The sequence below is a fragment of the Nipponia nippon genome, unplaced genomic scaffold (assembly GCF_047370975.1).
Source record: "Nipponia nippon isolate SJK-2023a ecotype South Korea unplaced genomic scaffold, ASM4737097v1 scaffold_42, whole genome shotgun sequence".
NCBI classification, from domain to species: domain Eukaryota; kingdom Metazoa; phylum Chordata; class Aves; order Pelecaniformes; family Threskiornithidae; genus Nipponia; species Nipponia nippon.
Window position 1 is genome coordinate 1,087,307 of NW_028262361.1, and position 15,725 is coordinate 1,103,031.

A 15,725-nucleotide genomic window follows, 5' to 3' on the forward strand; every position below is an offset into this window, starting at 1 on the left:
CCATTCCTCCCTCCCCCACCTTCCCAGTGCAGGCTGAGGCCTGAGGCTGCTCGTGGCACGTAACAGCAATGATGGGGCTCCCCCACGTGGATGCCGGGGTCCCTTTTGGAGATGTTGACGCCATGACCTCATCCCCACCTGGACAACTCGGTCCCTTTCTAGTGAAGGTGACCCTATAATCTTGTCCATGGCCCCTCTCTGGACATCTGGGTCCCCTCCTGGAGACATCAACCCCATGGTCACAACCCTGCCTGGACGCCTGGGTCCTCTCCTGGAGACATCAACCCCATGGTCTCATCCCTGCTCAGATACCTGAATTCCTTCCTGGAGACATCAACCCCATGGTCACAACCCTGCCTGGACGCCTGGGTCCTCTCCTGGAGACATCAACCCCATGGTCTCAACCCTGCTTGGACACCTGGATTCCTTCCTGGAGACATCAACCCCATGGTCTCAACCCTGCTCGGACACCTGGATTCCTTCCTGGAGACATCAACCCCATGGTCTCATCCCTGCTCGGACACCTGAATTCCTTCCTGGAGACATCAACCCCATGGTCTCATCCCTGCTCGGATACCTGAATTCCTTCCTGGAGACATCAACCCCATGGTCACAACCCTGCCTGGACGCCTGGGTCCTCTCCTGGAGACATCAACCCCATGGTCTCAACCCTGCTTGGACACCTGGATTCCTTCCTGGAGACATCAACCCCATGGTCTCATCCCTGCTCGGACACCTGGATTCCTTCCTGGAGACATCAACCCCATGGTCTCATCCCTGCTCGGACACCTGGATTCCTTCCTGGAGACATCAACCCCATGGTCTCATCCCTGCTCGGACACCTGGATTCCTTCCTGGAGACATCAACCCCGTGGTCTCATCCCTGCTCGGACACCTGGATTCCTTCCTGGAGACATCAACCCCGTGGTCTCATCCCTGCTCGGACACCTGGATTCCTTCCTGGAGACATCAACCCCGTGGTCTCATCCCCGCCTGGACATCTGTGTCCCTTCCCAGAGATATCAACCCCGTGGTCTCATCCCCTGCCTGGACGCCTGGGTCCGTTCCCAGAGACACTGATTGCACAACCTTGACCTCATTGCCCGCCCGGACGCCTGGGCCCCTTCCTGGAAAAAACAACCCCGTGGCCTCGTCCTCCACCCGGATGCCTGGGTCCCTTCCCACAGAATCCAACCCTGCAGCTCGTCCTCATCCTTGTTTATTGTCCCTCCTGGGCAGGAAGAGGCATAAATTAATGGGGGGAGGGGAGGGTGGGGAGGGATGTGGTGGCCACTGGGGGACACACAGGTGGTGGGACACAAGGTGGTAGATAGGATGGGGGTAGGGGTCCATGGTCAGCAATACTCTGAGTAATCTTCCTCCACGTAGTTTGCGGGGAACCATCCAACCTGGGAGAAGAAGGACACGTTGGGAGAAGGCATGAGGAGCTTGGGAGGGACCCTGGGGTGGGGAAGGGGCCATACCCGCCCGTAGATCTCTCCTTTCCACCAGCCTGGGTGGCCCTTCTTGCTGAGGACACGGATGACGTCACCCTCCCGCAGTGTCAGCTCCGTCCGGTCCCGGGCACAGAAGTCATAGCGGGCTTTGGCCGAACCAAAACTGCGCACGGCTCCTGGGGAGGGGGGACGCATGGGCACGGGAGTCCCGCAGGTCATCCCCATGTCTGTCCAAGCCCCCTCCTTCTGGTCCTCGTGGCCATTTGTGCCCCCTTGACTGACCCATGGTCCTTCCCTCAACCCATCCCTTGGCCATCTCCACTGATGTGTCCCCAAAATCCAGCCGTCCCCCTTGACCCAGTCCCAACTTCTCCCTCTTGGCCATTCGTCCCTCCTTGACTCGTCCCATCGCTGATCCCTCAACCCATCTCTTGGCCATCACCAACGACTTGACCCCATGACTCAACCGCCCCCGTCGTCCCTGTCCCTTCAACTTATCCCCCTTGGCCATTTGTCCCCCTCAACCCGTCCCCACGGCTGCTCCTCTCCCTTGGCCTCAACCATCCCCTTGACTCGTCCCTTGGCCATTGCCCTTGTCCCATCCCTGTGACTCAGCTGTCCCCCTCAGCCCATCCTCTCGACGATGACCAAAGGAGGAATACCATGTCCATCCCACCACCACTGCACCCCCCCCCCCCCCCGATGGGGGACCCCATCACCTCCATCCCACCCTCACCCACAATGAGGGACCCCACCACCTCCATCCCACAGCCACCACCTCCACCCCACCCCATCTCCCAGGTCCTACCGGGTGGCCGGGGACCAGCCCGGCTCTCAGGCTCCTTGAAGGGCACCACAAGTGCCGTGTCAAGGGCTTTGAAGCAATCCTTGAGCGAGTTGCGCTGGTAGAACTCCACCAGCTCCTGTGGACAACGTGGCCAAGCCCCAGGGTCACCACCAGACCTCAGCCCCAATTCGGGGGGGACCCAGAGATCAGGGTTGGGGACGGGGGCAGAGAAGGGGGCTCCAGTGCTCACCACCAGCCCCTTGAACGCTTTCTTCTCGGTGACGCGGTAAAGCCCTTCTGCCGTCATCACCTTGATGTGCTTCACCTCCCCGTGGTACCTGAGCAGGGGGACATGGTGGGCTGAGCTGAGGACCCGCAGCCCTCCCATTGTCCCCCCCCACCCCCCGAAGGTGTCCCTGGTCCCTACTTGATGCTGATGGCGAATTCACCGGTGTCCTTCACCCGCTGTCGTACCAGGAAGGCGCTGTCGGAACGGGGCATCAGGAGCTGCTCGGCTTCCCCCCGCTCCATGGGACCGGCGTACCTGGGGATTATGGGGTGGGGGTCCTGAGCCCCCAAACTGGCATCCCCACCCCTCCTCGGGGCAATTCGAGGGGCTGTGGGGAGGGAGGGGGAGCTGGGGGCTATGGGGCAAACCAGATGAAGGGTTTGGAGGGGGACACCAGGAGGGTTAGGAGCCCCTGGGGAAGGATTTGGGGGGACCCTGGAAGCTATGGGGTGATCACAGGAAGGATGAGTGGTGCTGAAGAAGATTTTGGGGGCCCTGATGCCAAGGGGGTGACCCTGAGGAAGGATTTGGGGGGGGGGGCAGGAAGGATGAAGAGCTCAGGGGAGGATTTGGGGGTGATCCCAGGAGGGATGGGGGACTCTGAGAAAGGTTTTGTAGGGCCCTGGGGAAGGATCTGAGGAGCCCCAGGAAGGATGAAGGGCTTGGGGAGGATTTGGGGGGCCATGGAAGCTATGGGGTGACTCTGGAGGAGGATTTGGGGTGAACCAGGAAGGATGGGGGACCACAGGACAGATTTGGGGGGGCCTGGAAGCTCTGGGGTGACTGCAGGAAGGATGAAGGACCCCAGGAAGGGATCTGGGAGGTCCTGGAGGATATAGGGTAACTGCAGCAAGGATGGGATGACCCCAGGGGGAGATTTGGGGTGACCCCAGGAAGGATAGGGGCCCCAGGAGATGATTCATGGGGTCCTGGGGGAGGATTGGGGGGGTCTCCAAGGGCTATTGGAGCCCAGAGGAGGATTTGGGGTGCCCCAACACTGACCAGGGGTAGACAGAGAGATCCGGCAGTGGCACCTGGGGGAGAGAAGCAGAGATGGGGATCAAGGGGGGACAGAAGGTGATTCCTCTGAGACCCCCCTATATCCCACAGGGACCTCCCCACATCCCAGGACACCCTGAACATCTTGGAGACATCAGGGTGGGTGCAGGGGTTCCTAGGGACATTTTGGGGTCCCCATACTCACGCAGATGAAGGGTCTCACAGCAGCGCAAGGGAACCAGCCCAGGTCACCGTTGGCGACGTTCCTGCCCTGGGGATGAAGGACCATGGGGCCAGGGTGGCCATGGGGGTCCCCCTGCTCCCCAGGAGGCTGGAAGGACTACAGGGGTCCAGCCTGGCCATGGGGGTCCAGCCCATCTCCATTGCGGGGGCTCAGCATGGCCACAAAAGTCCAGCCCCATAGTGGGGGTCCAACCTGGCTGTGGAGATCTGGACCAGCCCCATCATGGGGGTCCAACCCAACCATGGCTCCCCAACTCATCATGGTCTAGCCCACCATGGCCATTGCGGGCTGAGCTCACCATGGGGGTCCAGCATGGACTTAGGGGTCTGTCCCAGCCCATCCTGAGGGTCTATTCCAGCATGACCATAGTGCTCTGTCCCCATAGTGGAGCTCCATCCCAGTATGGCCAGTCTGCCTTCATAGTAGAGGTCCATCCCAGCATGGCCATGGTGGTCTGCCCCCATAGTGGAGGCCCATCCCAGCATGACCATGAGAGTCCTGTCCCCACCACAGGGGTCCCGTCCTCACCTGCCACCAGAGCTGCTCAGCCTCGGCCACGGTGACCTCCACGACATCCCCGGGGTTGAGACGTAGGGCAGGACCCAGGGCCCCTGGCGGCGGTGGGATGCCGCTGTAGGGCTGGCTCGCCTCCATCTTGGGCAACCCTGGAAGGAGGACACACGATGAGGGGGATGAACCCAGGCATCCGGGGCGTGGACACCCCCTCTGCTCCCCAAACACATGGACCCAGGCTTCCGTGCTCCCCACATTGTCCTCACCCAGGTCTCCCCGCTTCTTCTCGGGGCCCGGCCGCTGCGACTTGTTCTGGGGAGCAACGAGACCCCAATTAGTCCCAGGGGGTTGGGGAGGGACATGAAGCCCCCGAGGACCTCCCCACTCCCAAATTCGGGGCATTTCAGCCCATTTTGACCCATTCTGCTGTTACCTTCCTCGTGCCAGAACCTGAATCTGTGGGGTGGAAGAAAAAATGCTCGTTAGTTGGGGGTATTTAACCCCTCCCCGATTAACACTTGGTGCTAATTAGGCTCCTGTGGGGGTGGGTGGCCCTCGTTAGGGTATCCCACAATGCCCAGCTCCACCTGGGCCTGGGCTATCCCTTAAAACCTTGTTCCACCTGGCCATCCCTACCCCACAATGCCCCGCTCCATGTTGGTCATTTCGTATCCCACAATGCCCCACTCCCCCCATCCCACAGTGCCCCGCTCCCCAACGCCATGATGCTCCACTCCCCATCCCACGATGCCCTGCTATCCCATGATGCCTCTCACCAGCGCCGCCCCTGCCGCAGGTCCCCAGCCGTCCCAGACACTCCTTGTGCGCGGGGGCCCGGCACCGGCTGCAGCGGTACCCCTGGTAGAACGTGCCCCTGGGGGGACACGAGGACACGGGGGGGACACAGGGTCATGGTCAGCATGAGGGGACACCCATTAGCCCACCTGCACCCACCCACCTCAGCCCACTCAGGACTGACCCAACCCTAGACGCACCTGGGCCTTGGGCCAACCCAATCCTTGACCCACCAGGTTCTTCTTCCCCACCAGGATCAACCCACCTGGATTTTAACCCACCCAGGGACTGACCCACCTTGGCCTTGGCCCACCCAGGACTCAACCCACCCAGGCCTTGACCCACCCTGGTCTTGACCCACCTTGTTGTCCTCCACCCAACCCTTGACCCACCTTAGCCTCCACCCAATCCTTGACCCACCTTGGCCTTGGGGCCACTCAGGGCTTGACCCATCAGCTCCTTGACCCACCCAGGCCCCTCAACCCACCCAAGACTTGACCCACGTTGGCCTTGGCTTACCCAGGACTCAACCTACCCAATCCTTTACCAGCTCAGACCTTGACCCACCCAAGCCTTGACCCACCTTGGCCTCAACTCACCCAAGGGCTTGACCCATCAAGACCTCATCCCACCTCCAATCACCTACCTGGGGCCTCCCCTTCTCCCAGATTCCCCCCAACCCCATCTCCCAGGTCACCCTGTCCTCCATTGTCTCCCCAGGAGAATGGGAGACATAATTTTGGGGTCCTACCTTAGCAACATCTGGCAGGCCCTGCAGGATGTGGTGTCCTCAAAGGAGTACATCTGGAAGTCATGCCCATCGGCCAGGGCGTGCTCGGGGAAGATGTTGGAGCTGGCAAGAGATGGGGGGACCTGGGTCTGGTGGGGGCAAATTGGCCCCCCCGGGGCCACCCAGCCCCCAGCGGGGCAGGTCCCCCCACCCCTGGGTGCAGGAGCACCTACAGGGCCATCTCAAACTGCTCCAGCCACTTCTTCTTCAGCTCACGGGTCTTGAAGAAGAGCTCGTAGCCCTGCAGCCCAGCCATGTCGATGAGGAGGAAGGTGTGGGTCCACTGCGGGCATGGGCGGGCCTCAGCGGTGTCCTGACACCTGGGTTCACTGCCACCCAGATGCCTGGGGCCACTGAGGACCACATTCCTGGGGCTACCAATCTCCAGTGTGTCCACTAAGGACCTAGACACTTGGGTACACCAAGGACCTGGATGCTGGGGTCCACCAGACCTGGACACTTGTCTCCACCAGGGACCAGGATGCTGGGATCCACCAGACCTGGACACCTGGGTTCCCTGGGGGCCTGGACACCTGGGTTCATTGGGAAGAGGACACCTGGGGCCACTGGGAACCGGACACGTCAGTCCACCAGGCTTCAATAGATCCACCAAGGACGTGGACACTTGGGCCCACCAGACCTGGATGCTTGGGACCACCAGGGACCTGGACATCTGGGTCCAGGTGTCACTGGGAACTGGATGCCTGGGTTCCAGGGTACCTTCTTGCCATCGCGGGGGCCGAGGCCACCATCCCGTAGTTGGTGGCACTGCAGGTCCACAACGTCTTTGGCCTCGTAGGAGTCTCCACGGCGCTTGCAGATGATCAGAGCCTTGTCCAGGAGGAAGCCGTACCTGGGGACAGGGATGGGGGCGGCACTGGGTTCCCAAGGCCACCATGCGCCTTAGGGTGTCCCCACCACTGCCCTGGAGTGGCCCCTGCTCTGGCCCCTGCTCTGTGACAAGGGTATCCCCAAGGTGTCCCTGTGTTCCCATTCTTATGTCCCTGTGGGTGTCCCGAAGGGAGTCCCTGTTTTCCCATGTCCCTGTGGTGTCTCTATGTCCCCAGGGGTGTCCTCACATCCCTCTGTTTTCCTCATGTCCACGTGATGTTCCCATGATGTTCCCGTGGTGTTTCCATGTCTCCATGGGTCTCCCTGTGGTGTCCACATGGTGTCCTTCTGGTGTCCCCATGGGTGTCCCCAGGTTCTTGTGGCGTTCCCATGTCCCCATGGGTGTCCCCATGTTCTTGAGGTGTTCCCATGTCCCCGTGGGTGTCCTTGCAGCTTTCCCATGGGTGTCCCCAGCTTCCTGTGGTGTTCCCATGTCCCCGTGGGTGTCTCCATGGTGTCCCCATGGCGTCCCCGTGGTGTCCCCGTGGTGTCCCCATGGTGTCCCCATGGTGCCCCTCGCCCTGTCCCACCTGTCCACCTTGGAGCGCCGCTCGGTGCTGGAGACCTTCAGCTCTCCGTCGATTTTGGGGCGCCCGAACTGCGCCAGAGACTGCGGCTGTGCCGGACATCAGCAGGGATGTGGGGGACAGGGACACAGGGGGAACATGGGGGATAGGGGGGACATGGGGGATTTGGGGGGACATGGGGGATATGGGGGACATGGGGGGGGTCCCAGGGATTCTGGAGGGGTGGGGGGGGGCTGGAGGGATCCCCACCATGTTGAGGAGACAGAGCTGGACACTTGGAAGGATTAGGAAGGGTCTAGGGGTGCAGGGGGAGCCAGGGCAGTTTGGGGGTGCCACAGGGTGGTTGGGGGGGTCCCAGGGGAGGGTTGGGGGGGTCAGAGGGAGGATCGGGGGGGGTCCCCACCATGTTGTGGAGGCAGAGCTGGACACTCGTGAGCTGTTTCAGGGTCTCGTTGTCCCGTTTGACCTCGTTCACGCACTGCGCCAAGTCCTGGGGGGGCAGCAGTCAGGCACCCCCAAACCCCCGGATACCCCTGGGGACCCCCAATACCCTCCAGCCTCGCTTGACCCTCAAATACCCCCCGACCCCAAAGACCCCCTCAGGAATCCCCAAATGCCCCCCTAGGGCACCCACATTTCCCCCAGCACACCCAGACCTCCCAGAGTACCCCAAGACCCTCCCAGGACCCCCAGAACCCAAGAGGAGCCCCTCAGGACCCCCAAGACCCCCAGGACCCCTCCAAGACCACCCTCAGAACCCTCTAAGATCCTCCAGGATCTCCCCAGGACCCCTTCAAGCCTCCCAGCACCCCCTCAGACCCCCAGCATCCCCGCAAGCCCCCTCCCAGCCCCCTCCAAGCCCCCGAGACCCCCCCGGAACCCCCTAAGACCCCCAGGATCCCCTCAGACCCCCTAGGACCCCTCCAACAGCCTGAGGACCTCCTCAGGACCCCCCAAGTTCCCCCAGGATCCCCCCAAGGCCTCCCAGAACCTCTCCAAGACCCCCAGAACCTCTCCAAGACCTCCCCAAGACCCTCCAGGATCCCAGGACCCCTCCAAATGTCCCCAGCCCCCCCTGACCACTCCAAGACCCCCCAGGACCCCCTATGACCCACCCTCATGGCATCCAGGGCCGCCCGCAGCCTCTCCCTCTCCGCTGGCTCCGGGGTCAGCTTCACCAGCTCCTGGGGGTCAGGGCGCAGGGCTGGTCCCCCTCGGTGGGGACCCAGGCATATGGGGTCCCCAAGGGACCCCAGGTATACGCCCATGATGGGACCCAGGCATCCCCTTCCCCAGGGGACCCATGGGTGCCCCGAGGGACCCAGGCGTCCCCTTCCCTCCCTAGGGGACCCATGGGTGCCCCAGGGGACCCAGGCATGCCCCCCTTTCCCCAAGGGACCCACGGGTGCCCCAGGTGTGCTCCCCTGTCCCCAAGGGACCCATGGGTGCCCCAGGGGACCCAGGCGTGTCCCCCTTTCTCCAAGGGACCCATGGGTGCCCCAGGCATGCTCCCCTGTCCCCAAGGGACCCAGGTGTGCCCCGAGGGACCCAGGCATCCCCCTCCCTCCCCAAGGGACCCATGGGTGCCCCAGGGGACCCAGGCGTGCCCCCCTGTCCCCAAGGGACCCAGGTGTGCCCCAAGGGACCCAGGCATCCCCCTCCCTCCCTAAGGGACCCACGGGTGCCCCCGGTGAGCAGACCTGGAGCAAGAGATGGTACTTGAGCACCCGCTGCATCGGCACCATTAGGAGGTCCCTCAGGGAGAAGCGCCCGTTGTTGGCTCGTTGGGAGCACTCCTGGGGGTCACAGGGGTCACAGGGGTCATAGGGGATTCACAGGGGGTCGTGGGGGTCAGAGGGGGTCATTGGGGTCACGGGAGGTCATGGGGATTGGGAGGATCTGGGGGACATGGGAGTCACAGGGGTCACAGGGGGACTGGGGGACTCAAAGGGGTCATGGGGGGACATAGGGTCATGAGGCATGGGGGGACCAGGGGGGTCCCAGGGTGATGGAGAGGGTTCCAGGGGGACCAGGGGGGCTCCAGGGGGACTAGGGGGGTCCCATGGGTCCCGGGCGGTGTCAAGGGGTCCCATGGAGGGGACCCAGGCATCCGAGCCCACCTGCAGCTTCATGCAGAGGTTGGGGGTGGGGGTTTGGGGGGCTCGGGGGGGTTAAGGGGGGTTGGGGAGGGGACCCAGGCATCTGAGCCCACCTGCAGCTTCATGCGGAGGTCGGTGTTGGTCGCAAGCTGGTCAAGGCGCCGGGCAGCCGCTTCCACCTGGCTGCAGTAGCGGCCGTAGAGCAGGAACCTGCAGGGATGGAAACCACCCAAATCCACCTGAACCCACCCAAAACGCGGCCGGAATCTGCCCCAAACTGAGCCAAACCAGACCCAGAATCAGACCCAGAATGGACCCACAATGGACCTGAAATTGGACCCAAAATAGGCAAAATTGGCCCCAAGATGGACGTGAAGTTGGACCCAAAATGGACAGGATTGGAGCTGATGTCAGACCCAAAATCGGCAGAACTGACCCAAAATGGACCTGAAGTTGGACCCAAAGTGGACAGAATTGACCCAAAATGGATCTGAAATCAGACCTGAAATGGACAGAAATGGACCCAAAACGGACCTGAAATGGGACCTGAAACGGGACCTGAAACGGATGGGATTACCCCCAGAATGGACCTGAAATGGGACCTGAAACGGACGGGATTACCCCCAGAATGGACCTGAAACGGACGGGATTACCCCCAGAATGGACCTGAAGTTAGACCAAAAATGGACAGAATTGGACCCAACCTCAGATCTGAAATCGGACCCCAAAGAAACCCATTTTGGACCAAAAATGGATCCAAAATCGGCCCCAAAATGGATCCTAAAATGCCCCCACCCCCATTGCCCCCCCAGGACCCCCCCAGGCCCCCCATTGCCCCCCGGACCCCCCAAAACCCCTCACCTCTCCTTGTAGGCGAGGAAGAGGGGGGGCAGCCCGCGGCCCCCCCCGGACCCGGACCCTCCCAGTGCCCCCCGCAGCTCCCCCAGGAAGAGCCGGTGCAGCTGCAGCAGCTCCTGTGGGGCGAGGGGGGGTGTGTCACCCACCGAAAGAGGGGGACCCCCCCCCACCCAGGACCCTCCCCCAGATCCCACAGACCTACTGTGGTTACTGGGGGTTATTGGGAGCACTGGGAGGGGTAACTGGGAGGACTGGGATGTTACCGGGCATTTCTGGGAGCAGTGGGAGGCATTACTGGGAGCACTGGGGGGTTACTGGGAGCACTGAGAGGGCTACTGGGAGAGCTGGAAGGGGTTACCGGGCATTTCTGGGAGCAGTGGGAGGGGAGTTACTGGGGGTTACTGGGAGGAGTTACTGGTAGCTCTGGGGGGTTACTGGGAGGAGTGGGCTGGGTTACTGGGCATTACTAGGAGCAGTGGGAGGGGTTACTGGGGGATACTGCAGTTACTGGGAGCAGCAGGAGGGGCTACTGAGGTTACTAGGAGTACTGGGAGGGGTTATTGGGAGCACTGGGAGCCCTGGAGGGCTACTGGGAGGAGTGGGATGGGTTGCTGGGCATTACTGGGAGCACTAGGAGGGGTTACTGGGAGCACTGGGCGTTACTGGGGTCACCTCGATGTTGATGAAGATGCTCTCGAGGTCTTGGGGCTGCAGGAAGTGCCGCAGCGGCCGCAGGAAGTGCTGTGGGCACTGGGGTTACTGGGAGCACTGGGAAGGGGTACTGAGGACACTGGGGGAACCTGTCCCACTGCCCCATGTCCCTGTGTCCCTGTCCCCTTCATCGCCACCTCCATCTGTGTCCCACATGTCCCCAGTGGCCCCAAGTCCCCCACATCTCCCATGTCCCCATGTCCCCCCATGTCCCCATATTCCCCAGTGTCCCCCCATGTCCCCAATGTCACCCATGTCTCCATGTCCCCCATGTCCCCCCACATCCCCCATCTTCCCCCACGTCCCCTCATGTCCCCTCTGTCCCCCTTGTCCCCATATTCCCCCAGGCCCCTCCATGTCCCCAGCGTCCCCCATGTCCTCAGTGTCCCCCATGTCCCCAGTGTCCCCCATGTCCCCTTATTTCCCCAATGTCCCACATGTCCCCCCATCCCCTACGTCCCCCATATTCTCCCATGTCCCAAATGTCCCCTTATTTCCCAAATGTCCCCCCACATCTCCCCATGTCCCCCATATTCCCTCTTGTCCCCAATGTCCCCCTGTCCCCTTATTTCCCCAATATCCCCCCACATCCCCCAAGTCCCCCTTGTCCCCATATTCCCCCAGGCCCTTCCATGTCCCCAGCGTCGCCCATGTCCCCTTATTTCCCCAGTGTCTCCCCATGTCCCCCCACATCCCCCATGTCCCCATACTTCCCCAATGTCCCCCCACATCTCCCCACGTCCCCCATATTCCCCCTTGTCCCCAACGTCCCCCATGTCCTCTTATTTCCCCAATATCCCCCCGCATCCCCCATGTCCCCAGTGTCCCCCACGTGTCCCCATCCCACCTGGCAGATGGACTCGAGGGTCTCGGTGTACCTCTCCTCCGTCTGTCTCAACTCCTGGAGGCAACAGAGCCTCCGGTCCACCTCCACCTTCTGCGGAGACAGTGGGACCCAGGTGTCCAGGGGGGTCCCGGGCATCCCGGGGGGATCCAGGTGTCCGGGAGGGGACACCCAAGTGTCCAGGAGGGGACCTAGGCATCTGGGAGGGGACCCACCATAGCCGGGGGGGTCTCCACCCTCATCAGATCCTCATAGATGTCATCGCCGTCGTCTCCTTCGGCCTCGACGCAGTCGTAGAGGTCATCGTCCTCCTCCGCCGTGTCGCTGCGTGAGGACAGCCCGGTACCCCTCTGCACCCCGAATCCTCCCAGATCCTCCCAAATAACCCCTGGTCTCCCTCTGTTTCCCCCCAGTTCCCCTGGTACTCCTTTAACCCCCCCAATACCTCCTCATGCCCCCCAATACCCCTCTAATACACCCCCACCCCCCCGGTACTCCCCCGATATCCTAATACCCCCTGGTACCCCTTAAATACCCCCAATCCCCTCCACGACCCCCCTAGCAACCCCAGGCACCCCCAGGTACCCCTCTAATACCCTTGATACCCCTCTATTGCCCCCCAATACCCCCTGGTGCCCTTCTACCCCCCTCAAACCTCTATAGTACCCCCAATTCGCCTATAATGCCCCCTAATACCCCTCTATTGCCCCTCAATCCCCTCTGGTACCCCTCTAATACCCCAATACCCCCTGGTACCCCCCCAATACCCCCAAGTGCCCCTTGATACCCCTTATTAACGCCTGACACACCCAGGAACTCATTTAATCTCCCCTAATAAGCCTGGTACCCCCTGATACCCCTTAATACCCCCCTAATGACTCTTAATACCCCCCTAATATCCCCCAATACCCCGCTAATGACCTCTACACCCCCATTACCCCCCAATAGTCCCCTAGTGCTCCCCAATGCCTCTAGCACCCCCCTACTGCCCCAGTACTTCCCAATACTCCCCTAAATACCCTTCAATGACCCTTAATATCCCTCTAATGTCCCCCAATACCCCCCTAGTGCCCCCCTAATGCCCCCTGGCACCCCCTAACCCATCCCAGTACCTCCCTAACACCCCCCGACCTGCCCCACTCACTCGATGAGGTCAGAGAGGCCGCTGTAGATGTCATCGTCCCCAACGCAGTCCTCAGTAGGGAAGGGCCTGGAGGGGGACACAGCCCGGACGCCTGGGTCCCTCGGGGACCGGACGCCTGGGTCACCTGGGGAGGGGGATGGGACCCCTGGGTCCCCCGCACTCACGTGAAGCCTTTGCTCTGGGCGATGGGGGTCCAGGAGAGCGTCGAGAGGGTGTCAATCACCTGGGGACAGACAGGGGACATTGGGTGGGGAGGGGCAGGAGTCGGACATCTGGGTCCCCCCCAGGGCTGACCCGGACGCCTGGGTCCCACCTTGCCGAAGTCCTGGACATCGAAGAGGTCGAAGGCGCCGAAGAGCCGGTGCTTCGGGAGCCCGAACTTGTCAGCACAGGCGGTCAGGAAGGTGCGGATGTTTCTCAGGCACAAGAACTGTGGTGACACCATGTCACCGTCACTAGCACCATCACCCCCATCAGCACCCCCGTTGTCACCGCTGCTGTCATCCCCATTAGCATCATCAACCCCATCATCACCACCATTGACATTGGCACCTCCATCATCTCTGTCGTCAACACTGTCACCCCCATCATCAATGTCACCAACACTGTCACTGTTAGCCCCACTGGCACCATCACCATCATCACCATGATCCTCACTGTCACCAACACCATCATTGTCAATGTCACTGTCATCCTCACTGGCACCAGGACCATCATCATCACCATCATTGTTGTGGCCATGGTCATCGTCACCCCCATGGTCACCGTCACCCCCATGGTCACTGTCACCATCAACATCATGCCCATTGACACCATCACAGCCACACCCATCATCACCAACACCATCGTCATCACTGTCACCCCCATCACTGTTGCCATCATCATTATCCCTGCTGTCAATTGGTACCATCACCATCATCCCCATTTTCGTCATTGTCACCATCAACCTTGTTGTCACCATCATCATCATCCCCACTGGCACCAGCATCACCACCATCATCATCACTCCCGCTGTCACCATCACCACCATCGTCCCCGTCATCATCGCCATCACCCTCACTCACACCAGCCCTGTCATTGTCACCGTCACCATCATCCCTGCTGGAACCAGCACCCCCGTACCCCCTTCTGGGGCAATTACCCCCCCCAGTTACCCCACCCTGGTGGGTATTTGCCCCCGGTCGCACCTGTGACATCTGGGGACGGGGACAGATGTCGCGGGGGGGCACGGCGCGGGGCAGGAGGGCATTGAGGAGGTGGCAGAGCAGCACTCCATCCCGCAGCGCTTGCGCCAGGTCCCACACCTGCCCCCCGGGGCTGCTCGCCCGGTGCCCCGCGGGCAGCACCCGCGCCGCCACCAGCCAGCGGGCGCACTGCCGCCATGCCTCCATGGCGCCAACAGTGATGGCGTCCCAGTGGGATGGTGTCTAGGGAGGAGCCGATGGAGATGGGTCCTGGTGGGGCCACTTCTGGGGAGGAGCTGATGCAGATGGGTCCTGGTGGGGCCACTTCTGGGGAGGAGCCGATGGAGATGGGTCCTGGTGGGGCCACTGCTGGGAAGGAGTCGATGGAGATGGGTCCTGGTGGGACCACTTCTGGGGAGGAGCCAATGGAGATGGGTCCTGGTGGGGCCACTTCTGGGGAGGAGCCAATGGAGATGAGGCCCTGGTGGGATCTTGTCTGAGGAGTAGCTGATGGAGACGCGTCTTGGTGGGACCACTTCTGGAGAGGAGAAGCAGAAGATGAAGTCCTGCAGTGCGGCCACTTCTGGTGAGGTTCCAACAGAGGTGAGGCCTTGGTGGGACCGTGTCCAGTGAGGAACTGACAGAGGCGGGATGACTCCTGGTGAGGAGCTGATGGAGATGAGTCTTCGACCACTTCTGGGGAGGCTCTCACAGCAAGGGGGGTCCTTCCCCCCCAGGAACCACCACGTTTGGGAAGGAACCGGTAGCGATGGGGCCCCGCGGCGCAGCCGCCAGGGGTGAGAAGCGGCCGGCGTCGGTCTCCTTCCCACCGCTGCCGCCACACCTGGAGAAGACCGGGTGCCGATGGGCTCCTTCCCCCTGGTGCACCCACGTCTGGGGAGGGTCCGGTGGCCTCAGGGACCACCCAGTGCGGGCAGCAGTGGTGGTGGGGCCCGGCTGGGCCTGGGGGTTCGCGGGGGTGCCGGAAGCCGGCGGTGCCGCGCCTGCGCCCTGGGGTGCCGCGGGGGCCAATGGGAACATCGACGCGGTGCCCGGATGCCAGGGTCCTTCCCGCCCCGGTGCCTGCAGCCGGGGAGGAGCTGCCACCCCCGGGGTGGGGCCCTTGTGGTCACGCCTTGCGGTGGTGGGAGGAACGGGGGGCCCATGGGGGGACCCAGGCGTCTGGGACCCATGTGTCTGGGGCCTGCACCCACGCCAAGGGTCACATGAGGGACCCAGGCATCTGGGCATGGTGACCCAATGGGTCCCACGAGGGACCCAGGCGTCCAGGACCTGTCGAAGGTTCAGGGGGGACCCAGATGTCTGGGTCCTGCCAAGGGTCCAGGGGGGACCCAGGCGTCCAGGTCCTACCAAAGGTCCATGGGGGACCCAGGTGTCCAGGTCCAGGGAGGACCCAGGCGTCCAGGTCCTACCAAAGGTCCATGGGGGACCCAGGTGTCCAGGTCCAGGGAGGACCCAGGCGTCCAGGTCCTACCAAAGGTCCATGGGGGACCCAGGTGTCCAGGTCCAGGGGGCACCCAGGCATCCAGGTCCTGCCAAGAGTCCAGGAGGGGACCCAGGTGTCTGGGTCCA

The 15,725-nt window shown here is 62.3% G+C and overlaps 1 protein-coding gene across 2 annotated transcripts; it reads right to left on the reverse strand.

Moving 5' to 3' along the window:
- Positions 1-1,208: 1,208 nt before the first annotated feature.
- Positions 1,209-15,301, reverse strand: VAV1 (vav guanine nucleotide exchange factor 1). 2 transcript variants are annotated; one of them, XM_087778137.1, is made up of 28 exons: positions 14,775-15,301; positions 14,136-14,667; positions 13,262-13,378; positions 13,113-13,171; positions 12,949-13,014; positions 12,020-12,128; positions 11,808-11,897; positions 10,922-10,990; positions 10,253-10,365; positions 9,505-9,601; positions 8,993-9,088; positions 8,408-8,476; positions 7,696-7,782; positions 7,296-7,381; positions 6,595-6,727; positions 6,048-6,157; positions 5,836-5,937; positions 5,066-5,163; positions 4,723-4,745; positions 4,556-4,601; positions 4,305-4,441; positions 3,738-3,803; positions 3,536-3,567; positions 2,672-2,788; positions 2,495-2,582; positions 2,266-2,380; positions 1,485-1,633; positions 1,209-1,409 (listed from the first exon to the last, which is right to left on the reverse strand). In XM_087778137.1, exons 2-28 carry the CDS (start codon positions 14,337-14,339, stop codon positions 1,356-1,358), a joined length of 2,532 nt encoding a protein of 843 aa, XP_087634263.1. In that variant the 5' UTR covers positions 14,340-14,667; positions 14,775-15,301; the 3' UTR covers positions 1,209-1,355. The 2 variants fall into 2 exon arrangements, with proteins under 2 accessions (XP_087634263.1, XP_087634262.1); XM_087778136.1 differs by having other exon boundaries at positions 14,136-14,670.
- Between the last annotated feature and the right edge of the window lie 424 nt (positions 15,302-15,725).

Excerpts from the sequence above, each read along its gene's own strand:
- VAV1 (XM_087778137.1), bottom strand. The coding sequence starts at position 14,339 with ATGGAGGCATGGCGGCAGTGCGCCCGCTGGCTGGTGGCGGCGCGGGTG. Across the intron at positions 5,164-5,835 it reads GCCTGCCAGATGTTGCTAAG|GGGCACGTTCTACCAGGGGT; the intron begins GTAGGACCCCAA and ends GTGTCCCCCCAG. Across the intron at positions 2,789-3,535 it reads GATCTCTCTGTCTACCCCTG|GTACGCCGGTCCCATGGAGC; the intron begins GTCAGTGTTGGG and ends CATAATCCCCAG.